General features: G+C 41.4%; 1 protein-coding gene across 4 annotated transcripts in view; it reads left to right on the forward strand.

Annotated features, from left to right (window-relative positions):
• Positions 1-804: 804 nt before the first annotated feature.
• KDM5B (lysine demethylase 5B) overlaps positions 805-12,352 on the forward strand; it is a 50,343-nt gene continuing 38,795 nt past the window's right edge. For 2 of the 4 annotated variants that reach the window (XM_053393782.1, XM_053393784.1), the window contains exons 1-2: positions 805-1,262; positions 11,756-11,833. In XM_053393782.1, the coding sequence (XP_053249757.1) occupies positions 1,125-1,262; positions 11,756-11,833 (216 nt within the window). In that variant the 5' untranslated portion in view covers positions 805-1,124. The remainder of the gene's footprint in view (positions 1,263-11,755; positions 11,834-12,352) is intronic. The other 2 variants (XM_053393783.1, XM_053393785.1) reach the window with 1 other exon arrangement.

Consider the following 12,352-nt stretch of genomic DNA (forward strand, 5'->3'; position numbering starts at 1 on the left):
ACTTATTTTAAATGCATAAATATGTTGTGCTTTGCTTTGTTTTAAAAGTGCCTGGGGCTGGCAAAATTAAAGCTACTTCACTTAAAACCAGCAAGAAAATATGCTCGTAATCAGAATGTCAATCTTTGCACATTTGGGTGTTATCACATAAAAATGGACATTTTTCTGTTATGGACAAACTGTTCTGTCGTAATCGGTGCCGAGTAAGTCAGAAACAGCTATTTAAAGTACAGCTAGTTGAATCATTTTATTAGTTATTAATTATGGAAAAACGATGAAATTTAAGTTATAAATACAGATTTTAGAGTGGAAGGCATGTAATGAAGAAGATGATTGTTAGGGGTTCCTGGTTTTGTCAGAGAAACAAAATGGAGTGACTATGTTGAGTGTACTGTGTACCCTGAAACAAAATAATGGGTACCCAGACGAAGAACGCGAATTGCAAAGGTGGCTCCTTTTTCCTCAGTCCCGTTTTGTCGGCAAACAGGAGTCCAAATGGACTCCTGGATCACTGGATCGATCCCACCAAAACAATGAAAGCCTACCATGGGGCCTGAAGGCCTAACCTCGTAGGGAGAACACGCTCCCTCTTTCCAAAACAGACACATTCCCTTTGGGGGAGGGGGAAAGAAACACAGCCGAACCAGCCCCGGCTGCAATACTTTCTCTGCTCCTACTGCAGCCCCATTACTTTTCACGCATATGGGCCCCATGGGCGTAGCCAAGACGGGCCCTATACTCGGCCGTCCCAGAAGAGGCCTTTCTGCAAAGAGCAGCGAGCACGCCCGCACGCAGGCAACCCGTGTTTTGCGCAAGCTCTTTCGGACGAGAGAGTTGGGCGTCCGCGAGCCAACCCGAACAAAGGGGTGCGGTGGAGAAAAGGGGCTGGCACCCCATGTGGCGTGGGGGAGCGGGCGGGCGGGTCCCTCAGGAGGCACTTTCCATAGGGCCGGGCCTCCTCCTCCTCCTCGGGACTCTTTTTCTCCCCCTCCCCCCGCCCTCGCTCTGGCGGAGGCACACGGGCCGTTCCAGCGGCGCTCGGCGACGCTTTGGCTGTTGGGGGATTGTTCGGAACGGCTGCCTGACTCGGCGCTGCCCGTCCTGCCGGCGACCCAGGGCTGACCATGGCCGAGTTCCTGCCGCCGCCCGAGTGCCCCGTCTTCGAGCCCAGCTGGGAGGAGTTCGCCGACCCCTTCGCCTTCATCCACAAGATCCGGCCCATAGCCGAGCAGACCGGGATCTGCAAGGTGCGGCCGCCGCCGGTGAGTGAGCCTGGGCGACCGACCTGTGCGCTGCCTTCACCCCCCACCCCCAGCAGCGACGGCGCGGACGGCCGAGCAGAAACCTGGGGGGGGGGCGCCTGTGTGCAGAGAGTCTGGGGGCAACAACAACATCTCTTTCCCCTTCGAGCCTTTTGCCCCCCCCCCCGCCCTCCAAGTTCCTAAAAACTCCCGGTCCCAAGACCCCTGCATTGGGGGGGGCAGATATCGTTTTACACATCCCCACTCAGTAAACTTGTACATCTTCCGTCGGTCCCCCTCCCCCCTTTAATATTCAGCGCGTCTCGGGGGGCTTCCATTCGCCCCCCCACTGCACGCCTTCATGGGGGGAAAGAGCCCCCCACCTCCACCCATTGACCCTTCAATGATGGGCAAGCGTTGGGTTTCTGGACGAGCTCTGAGAGAGTCCTCAAAGGCGTCCTTGTCCCCATATGGACTCGCTTTGGAGGCCAGGCTCGCGTTTACCCCACAGAAACGGGGTCATGGGTTGGAGTGCAGAATGGCCCTCTTGTGTCGCTTCAGCCCAGCGGACTTTGGAGGTTTGGCTCCCCGAGGGAGACCCACTCTAATATGGCTGCCAGTGAGCTTTCTGCCTCTCTCTCTCTCGCCTCCCTCCCACCTTTCCTCTCCCTCTCTCTCGCCCCCAAGGCTCTCTCACTTTGGCCCTCCATTCGGGGAGCTCCCCTCCCGCGGCTCCCCCATCTCCTCCTCCTCCACGACCCAAATAAAGTTGCCTTGTGTGTCTTATCCCGCGGGTTGGGGGGGAAAAAGCAAGAAACGCGCACCGTTCACACAATGAGGCACGTTTCTTCAGCTGCTAGTTTTCCAAATCAAACGGGGAAGTTGGTCCCGAAGTGCTTCCTTTGGGATGACTCGTGCTAGGGAAGCTCCAGTGGCAAAAGCCTCTCAAGACCCAGTTGAGGCTTTTGTTTCTCTGCACAGGATCATATTAGCAGCTAGTTAAGTAATAAAGAGTGTAGCTTTTAGAATGAGTGAGGAAGGGGGAGGTGGAAGAAACTTTATTAAGGCTCAAAACCTGCCTTGCAAGCCCACTTTTAAATTGAGGGAACAAGTTTTACCTTACAGGCAACTACAGTGAAGAAAGAACACATTATTTATTTATTTCCTAAAGACTTAATGCAGCAGAAGTAGTTGATTTTTTTATGGCTAGAAAGAGGCAGCCATTGTCACCGTTTTACCTTTTTTATGGTAGGGTATTTTGAAGGTAAATAAGTGTTTGTTCCACATGGTTTGTCTAACAAAGTTTAAGCATTGTCAAATTCTTGGGGACTGGGCTACTAATATCAAGAGAAATACTTTATAGCAGTCACTGTGTTAAAACCTGAGACAGCTGCTTGGGTGTTGCCCTCCATGTTGGCATTGTGGTTGAGCTAGGACTGTGGATTTTCTTATTTCCATGTTTTCTGTACCCACAAAAAGCTTTTCTGTGGCCACTTTAGTTCCATCTGGGTTAATTTTAATACTGGCACCCATATTTTAAAGTTGGGAATATATAAATAGAAGCCATTGAGTTTTCAGAGATATTTTCTTTCAGAATCCTAGGCAGACATGGCCACCATTTTAGAGTGCGATACATAGTGGGAAGGGTAGTAAGTCTTCATCATTACCAGTATAAACAGACACTACAGAGGGCTATAGAAGGGGTGATTTTGAGCCACTAACTCAATTCAGTTTTTTAAAAACTGTTTCTCAGTATAATTTACTTCAGTTTTATTACCCCAGTTATTTGCACTTCCTTTTTAAAAAAGGTAAACTGTGATTGAGGAAGGATTTGAAGAAACAAAGATTTGTTTGTTACAAGGGGTATACACTACTTTCACTAAAAAGAAGGCAATCTTCATTTAGGGAGATGTATTGGTAAATATGGATTCAAACAACTTACATTCTAGTTAAAATACTTGAAATGTTAATTTGGAGCTGTGTATAAATGAGACATATTGATGAACTTGAGTTCTGCAATGAAACTTGAATTTTATTCATTCTCTGTATCCAGTTACATTTCAGTATGACTTGCAGTCCTAACTGGAAAACATAACTGAAGATTGACCCTTGACTGAAGAAAGTAGCTTGTAGGAACTTTTCTTATTCTACTAGGTGAAATCTTGTCAACCTTTGTTCCTCTTAAATCCCATTTATTTCACTAAGGTTTGGGTGCAAAGAGTGATTGGTGGGTGGAACTCACATATGCACTTAAGTAGGGCAGCCTTTTGATTTGAAAGTAACTCCGTTTAATATATGATCTTTTAAAGTTTCTCTTCAGTTTCATTTTTATGTTTTAATTGTACATGTGTATGCATTAAAAAGTCTGTGGCTGAACAAGATAAAAACTGCACCTAAGATTGTGTATCATACCTACCTACATGACATTCATTATAAATCCCTGTGTTTGTAAAATTATTGTTGGTGGTTGGTTGTGGTTTTAGCGCCTTTGAATAGGGTGGAGGTAAAGTGTGTGTGTGTTATGTATGTTGTTAATGCTGAGATGGCCTGGCTTGATTGTTTGGTCCCAGTGGTCCTACCAATCAAGATTTACTTTTTAGGAAAATAAGTCATGAGACATGCATTTCACAGAAATTACTTCAAGCTTAGGTGCATTCTAGAAAGGTAAAGTATCGCCAGGCTGCCCTTTGAGGTGATTTTTTTAGGAAGCACATACCACAGGCCTTTTATCATATGAAGGCATTGTGTCCCATTCATTTGAGATCCTTGCTGGTAGGTGACACCATATTTATAAAAGGGCCTGCTCATCCCTGAGTGGGTCAGAGCGCACAAAATATTGATGGCCCATGGATTAGTATCTAGACTATAATATGACCCTAAAGGACACAAGTTGGCCATCTCTGTTCCAAAGATTCATTGCTGGGTGTTTGCCTGTTTTTTTTTTGTCACTTAATTTTGGCAGCGCTTGGTAGCAAATAATTGTTTATAGGAGCCTGCTTTCTTGCTTCCAGCTCTACAGAGACAAAATGACATCCCTTTTGTTTCTGTTGCCTTGCTGAAGAGCTTTTTAAAAAGGGGGGGGGGGAGGAGCAATGAGAATTGTATGTATGTAATAATCCCTCCAACCCATAACACTAATGCTTTGTTCTGACTCAAGATGCAGTCTGCTGCCATTTTGAATGAGGTACACACTACCACCATGTTCTTTGAGTGTGTTTCTTTTAAACTTGTTACTCCAACTTTTGTTGGTTATATAAGCAGACAAATATTTTTAAAAGAGTGACATTTGTGAGAATTGTATGTTTTCAAATGAAGGTGTTGAATAATGAAGGTGTTGAATAATGAAGCACACAAATAATGATGTACATAAAGACAAAATGCCCATGGAATTTAATGTCTCCAAATAATGCTACTCAACACCTCATATTGGTGTATTTGATGTGAAATTAAACTCTGGACCATAGGTTCCATCTGCTTTTAAACTGAAGATTTTTTTGCACTGGTCTCAGAATACTTAATATTATAGGCTGCAGTCCAGCACACAGCCTGATGGTGTGCTTAGGCATGCCTAAGACCATGGATTTCAAAGGGTTTAGATGCTCCTAACTCTGATCAGGGTGATTGTTACGGATAATTGAGTCTCACTGAAATTAGTGCAACTTGTGTACTGATTAAATCTACAGACTTAAAATCCTGTACAACAAGGAGGGAGGGGGGGGATAAAGGAAGCAAAAAAAGAAAAAATAGGGTGGTAACCTTTGTATTTTTAAAAAAGAAAAGAAATGCCCACACCATAAATTACCAGTCCAAAATGCCACCCAAAGGATAGTGGGTTTTGTGGACACCATCTGCTAAATGCCTACTTGTTGTAGAGATGCTGTAAAGTTAAGTGGGATGGATGATTGTTTCTCTGGAGCTCTATCCAGAAGGCAGATGAATCTTCACTTTCAGGCCTTCCCTGGAAAAGGTGCTGTAGCAAGCGATGTTCTGAAAATTAAAGCTTGTTCCCAGCTGTAATTGTGTTGATGTCTAGCAGACAGGTAAAATGACTTCCAGATCTCCAAATGTTTCTTTCCATCTGCACCAGAACTATAAAGGCAATGTTGATAATGTAACTGAAAACCTCCTTTCTGGACTAAGAATTCGTTTTCCTAATAGCCCAACCAGAACTCATCAAATGGGAATGTTTGGATTCAAATAATGTTCTTTTCACAGAAAAAAAGAGAGTTAAAATGGCTTAAATGTGCACATTTCAGCATTTGACATTGCCTTCTTGGTGGCGGCACAGAAGTAGGTTGTTGTTACTTGAATGAGCTGGCACAAGCCTTGGATCAGACCCAGGTTTTGAGCCTAACTTATTACCAAACCACCATTTGCCAAGTTTGTAAACCAACAAACCACAATTTGTTTCTAACCAGGAATAGAAGCTTTACATCTTTCTTTTTTTTGTATGAAGGGGAAAGGAAGCGCACATACCTAAGATTTGTTTGAGCTTGTTCATGTAACAACACACTATGGTTTTTTTATTACCCCTGATGAAGCCCTTACTCTGAACATAAAGAATATGCATCTTGCTTCCAATTTTATTTATTATCAAGTGATCCTTTGATGTGAACAACTTTTATTTAACTGGGATAGCAGAATCACTCTCAACATCACATGCTTTATTCCTTCCAGTTGTAGAAGACTTAATATACATACCTTCATAAAAAGGTGAAACTTAGTCTGTTTCTTGGGCATTTTGCTTCCTGAAATGAGGTTATGATAGTATTGTTTACTATTCTGTATGAAGTGTCATATCTATAGCAACATGGAGTACAGTCTTCTAGCATTACCATAAGACGATAGCTTTCAATCAAGCTTGTGACCTATTGACTGTATTTGCCTGGCATAGACATTGTACCTTTGACAGCAAAAAAAGGAATTCAACAGGTGCTTCTCTTGGAATGGAGTTAGGAGGTCATGCATATTAGATTTTTGCTGTCAAAAGGGCATGATCTTTGCCAAGAAAAACACTTTCACCAGACTTAAACTTGCCAAAGCTTGGCACACTGGTACTTTGATTAAGTTCTAGCAGTTCCCTGTGTCTATACATTCAGGTGGTATAAATGTTAATTTCAAAATATATGCATAGCTGTCAACTTACAGATTTGAAAATAAGGGACCAGCAGCCTTGAAAATAAGGGACCAGCATCCAAAATAAGGGACCAGCAGCCTCGCCTGTTCCAGGCACTCCAGTCTTCCTGTCCTCCTGCCGTCTGGTCAAACTCATGCTGGGTAGCTTCGAGAACACTGTCCAACCAACTTTGTAACCAGAGGTTCAACTGAATAGAATCTGAATCATATGCACCACAAGGCCTATGCAGCCTCAACTTAAGATGGCTCCCCGGCCTGGCTTTGCACTGCAAAGTTTGCTGTAGCAGATGCAACAAAATGGCGTCCAGCATTCAAAAACCTCCTCAGCTTGCATTAACTAGCCACACACAAGGCATGCAAGCTCCACCCCCCAGTCGTTCTTAGACTTCTTATTGGGTGAGCAACACAGTGGGAGCCTCCCTCCTCCCTGGCTGGGAGGGAGGGAGGGAGAGGAGCTGCTTCCTTTGAAATTTAAGGGACATCATTTAAGGGACATTTAAGGGACATCCATCAATAAGGGACAGCAGCGGGACATGGCGCTGGAATAAGGGACTGTCCCTTCAAATAAGGGACACTTGACTGCTATGATATATGCCTTTCAAAATATGAACATTTGGAAAATCTGAAACAGGGACCTACCTGCTGATGATAGACATTACCTTAAATCTAATCTGTATCTTAGTTTTCATATTGTACTGTTGGGATGGCACAATCAGATGAAAAACTTGTAATTCTGGAATAGTTTTCAACACTTTCCTTGTGCATGCTATTGGTCTCAAGAGTACACTCTTATTTTTGGGAGGTCCAACAAAGGGATGTGGGAATCAACTCTACATTGCATGACTTAAAATTGGGGCTGTGCAATTTTGCAAATGATAGCTTCTGTTTCTCTAAGAAAATTTGTAACATGGTCCTTTTAAGTTTTCTTTTCAAGCCATTGTTAGTAAAGGATCACCAGTTGCATTGCAGTTCATTTGCTAAATACCACTTCTCTGAACTTGCTTCTTAGTAGTCTCAATTTGGTTCACTAGTTGTGAAAATCTGCAGTTCTTGGTGAAGGAGGTTTTTCCCATTTGCTTTCTTGCCCTTGGAAAGTCCTCATAAACCCAACATCCTACCTGAAGAAATTCCAGCCAACCTCTACCTTCAGGTTATATCCCCAATCTTGGTCTAACTATAAAAAACTTTTAGGAGTTTGGTCTAGGGCTTGATCAGTGATGCCTTATTGAACATCAGTCCTCCCCTCTTTCTCAGAGACCTAGAAGTGAATTTTACAGAGACTATACCTTACATGTCTGATTTATATTAATGTAATTTAATATTGCAATTTCATTCCCAAGAGAAACTTCAACTGGTAATACACAAGTCTTGCTAAAAGGGCATACATAGATCAAAGTGATTTCTTGTGCAAAACCTGTGCATTATTATCACATCCCTGTAGAAACATGTAGAAACCAATCTGGTTATTTGTATGAACTGTGGCATGCTGAGGCATGCCTAATGTGTTATGAACCAGACAGAGACAAGTGAATGTACCTAAGGCAGTGAACACAGCCTGTAGTTGGTGTACTGCACAAACTAAGAAGCTTGGTGTACATACACACCTTAAAACAACCTGGGCTGGAGAGTTCAGTATGAAGCACTAATTGGGTAGTACTTGTAAGATGGCACTTGAATACGAAGTACTTTTTGAATGATCAAGCTTTTTTGGGTGATCTGTGTGGGGCAATTTAAAAAAAAAATGGCAAATTTAGTATTTGAAATGCTGGATTTATGCAGGTAATGAAGTCTTCAAGACTTCATTGACCCTTTTCAATGCTATTAAAACAATTCCAGAGCATGCCATCAAATATATCTTTTAGATATTCCTACCAGTAATTACCCTTATTATTATTATCTTTAAGTTGGCACATTACTGTTTTATACCGTGGACCATGTATTTTCATGTTTTCTTATCTTGAAGGAACATACTAGAAAAATAATTTCATCACTGTACCACAGTCCCTCTCTGTCTGATGTTCATACAGCAAGACTCAGTTCTGTGAAGGAAAACAACAGTTTATCATTAATCCTTCTATATTAAGGAAAAGGACTCAAGCAAATTTTTGATTAATTTCATGGCTTTGTGATGAGCTAGAAATTATACACACAATATTGTTGTAGCTGATTTATAACTCATTCCAAAGTAGTTGTGGGGGTGACAGCTACTTTGCATAAGTGAAGAGAGAAGGGTGAACAAATGTGGAGAAAATTAACATAAATCAGCATTGGAAAAGTTAGCAATATTTTAAAATCCAAGTCAGGAAAAGGGATGATAGGTTTGCTAAATTTTCAGTGTGGTAACATGTGTGAAAAGGTTATGTAGCAGAGAAAAATAGCACTTGCAGTCTACAGAATTGGAAAACTTTATGGAGATTTCAGAACATACACTTAACAGGAAACAGAGAGTTACCAGAGTGGGCTTGTATCAGGACCACTTTCCATACGTCTGCTTCACAAGTCACATTAAACCACACTTCAATTTTTTTTAAAAAATGAATGCACTGTAGTGAATGTCACTGGAAAGTTTTTGTTCTCTTTGTTTGCTCCTGATGAACCATTAGGAAACAAGCAATGTTGGCCACTGCTTGTGCTTTTGAAAGAACCAGGAATCCTTGTTTGGATATAATCACAAGCCAGACTCTGGCAGGAGCTGGGAAGGTAGCGTGAGAAATCCTTAGCTGCATGTGATAGCATGATGAGCATTCATATTAAACCATAGTTAACTTTGAACTATGGCTTAATGTGATGTGTGAACTAGACCATTTGAAAGCCATCTTTATATAGGGGAAAAAATGCCATGTGTGAAGTGGGCCAAACCTGATATTATGGGAGAAAAACTAGTTAGTTTTCCAGTATTTTCCCTTCTAAGGCAATGTGGGCTAGGGAATATTTGCAGAAGAAAACTAGTGGGTTGTTGTGCATGGGGTGGGGTGTTCTTACCCATCGGTTCTCTCCTGTAGGTACTGTCTGGGCACTTACTTTCCCTCTCTGATTTTTGATTTTAGGACTTGCAGAGGGGGAGGAGAAAATTACATTGTGGGTAGCATTTGTTGGAGAAATTGGCAGGTCTTGGAGAGGTTACATAGCCCTCCTTTCTGCTTTCTGATCAGCACCTCCTGTGTTCCCCACTCTATCAGAAAATTTGGGATTAGAACCTTATCGTTCCTGAGAATGTATACTTTAGCCCTTAATGTCAGTATGCTTGCTGTAGCAGAGAAGTGGTAGCTGTTGGATTCACTTTCACCAGTATGGGACTAGATTAATTCTTAAATCTGTAGCTCTTATACAGAGGGTTGGGGAGAAACATAAGTGATGTAGCCATCTTGAGTTTAAATAGCTCCACCTCTGATTTCTAGTTTAGGCTGTCCTTACATATTAGTGTGGCAGTTGTGTAACTCTCCCCTTAAATTTAAATTTCTGCTGCCTTGTCTTTCTGGATGACAACAGAGGCTAACTGTACTTCCTTCTCCTTCCATATTTATGGCTAGAGAAGGTTAAGATGGGATTGTGATGCTTCTCTGCTGGCCTCTGACATTAGAGTGAAGCACAGTTAGTGGGAGAGGTAGCTGTGTTCAGCCTGGTGGAAGGCTCCCACTGATGGTTCTCCCATTGGCAGAAGCAGGCAGTACATTCTGAAATGAGGTATTTTGAGGTTGGGTCCACAAATTCCCTGAGGAGTTTAATCCTAAGGCTCTTTTGGCTGCTTGAGCAGTTGATCCACCGCTCCATCACTCATTGAAAAGATCACAAAGCAGTATGCAAAGAAAAAGCAATAAATGCAATAAAAATAGATACATTATGGAAAATATCAAAATCTATAAATAATACAATATAAGAAAATATAAGACATCAACCTCCAAAATGTAGAATTGCACTCACTCAGTACACTTATCCTCTCTCAGTATCCACATCTACAAACTCCTCTGTACATCAGTCAGCCTACAGCTGCACACGTTCACCCACACTCATAGAATCTATGTTCTCTATATAGATTTCCATACTTCAAAATATTTCCATATAAATACATATTTACTTTGACTTGGTACACATTGTTTTCCTTTTAATTTTTATTATTAAATTTTAGAGAGTATTATAAAAAAATTAAAACAAGGAAACAGTGAGTTGTATCCAACTTAATCACTGTGCAAGTGAAACAATTTTTACTCACACGGTGCAACTTCCGTTTCCTCTCCTCTGTCCACATGCCCTCCCCACCTGCACCTGTTCTGGGCCTTCCCCTGGAACAGATTTGGGGGTGGTGTGTGGTCGGAGAAGGATGAGAGGTTCCATTATGCAAGCTAAAGTTGTTCTGCTCATGCAATGACTTGGATTAATTCCAGTGTTTGAAAAGTGTTTAAAAAGGTAGTAATATTGGTGATGACAGCATTCTACTGTATTTGACTAGATTTCCAGCACTAGTGGTTTTTGGCATGCATTTTCTAATGCCAATGAGATCTGGACTGTATGATGTGAGGTAGCATTTTTACCCCATATAATATTTGCGTTTGTAGTATCGGATGAAGTGTGCTCAGCAGAACCCAAAACACCCAGAGCCATAAAACATATTCATGGGATATTGTATAAACAAGAAAGTAATGTTTTTATTTTAAATTGCAAACAATTCCAAAGTGTAAAAACTATATTTTAAAAATGCTCTGGAAATACTGTAAAATGTCTAGAAAATGCTGTAAAATGTCTAGAAATTACAACTGAGAATTAACATTAATGGTTTTTTTTTGGGGGGGGATGTTTTTCTTACCCCATTTAGAAACCTACAAGAAAACTCTTCCTGGTTAGAGAAAGGTCTCCCAAACGGTGTTACATAGTTTGTGCCAACCGACTGACATTTGCTTGACCTTTCCATGACCATTTGTCTATGAAAAAACAGTGAAGTGTTTTACTACCCCAATCCACTAAATTGGCTGGCGTAATAAACACACCCCAGTGGCAAAATTCAATGCTTTTCTGGGCCATTTTATGCTGCAGGTGGTTTTTGTTTACACTACTAAATCACGAAGTGGTAACTGGCTCAAACTTGGGAATGCTGTACAGCTGACAATTTGTGTGTGGTTATGTGTGTGAGTAAATTGCACAGTGAGAAATGTGCCTGCAGTAAGTATCTTACCCTGCAAAGCTGGATGAAGGTTAATGCTAGTAAGAAGTAACTGTGAACTATATTTTTCTGTTAGATTTTTCTATATCTGAAAATAAAGTGAACAAGATCTTTTAAGTTGTATCTGAAAATAAAGTGAACAAGATCTTTTAAGTTGTATACCAGTTTTGCTCTGTCAAAAAATTCTATTCTCTGTACTGAATTATTTTTCCCCCTTTCCTAGGATTGGCAGCCTCCATTTGCATGTGATGTTGATAAACTTCACTTTACTCCACGGATCCAAAGGCTGAATGAGTTGGAGGTAATGAATTAACTAATCGTAAATACTTCCCAGTGGCCACTGATGGATTGGGTGCTTAAAACTGTTGAGATAAATGCAGTATTTTTAATTAAAATAGCAGGTCTCCTTTTCAGACAAAAAGAGGAAACAGGTGTGGTGATTAGCCACCATTCTGTTGTGATCTGTAAGGCTGGATAGAGAAGTTCTAGAATGCTACCTCTCCCTCAACAGTTTGAGGATCTGACAAAGACATAAATTCTAGCTGGAGAGCCTCAGCTGCTAGCTCTCTGGCTGGCTTCTCAAACATTTTGACCTTTTAAAGATGTCTCTTTGGAGACAGTTTTTCTGCCTAATGTTCAGCTTCCCGGGGATATATTATTTAAGTATGCTTTCTTTCATTTGGCATCTCATGGTATACAAAGGTATAAACAGATTAAACAATTAAGAACAATTAAAATCAGTAAAGATCCATTCCCAAAATATTAAAAACACAAAAGTGATCCAAGTGGAATCAAACACCAACAAAAGCCTGGGGGCTGA

Source organism: Podarcis raffonei, chromosome 6 (assembly GCF_027172205.1).
Source record: "Podarcis raffonei isolate rPodRaf1 chromosome 6, rPodRaf1.pri, whole genome shotgun sequence".
Lineage (NCBI taxonomy): Eukaryota > Metazoa > Chordata > Lepidosauria > Squamata > Lacertidae > Podarcis > Podarcis raffonei.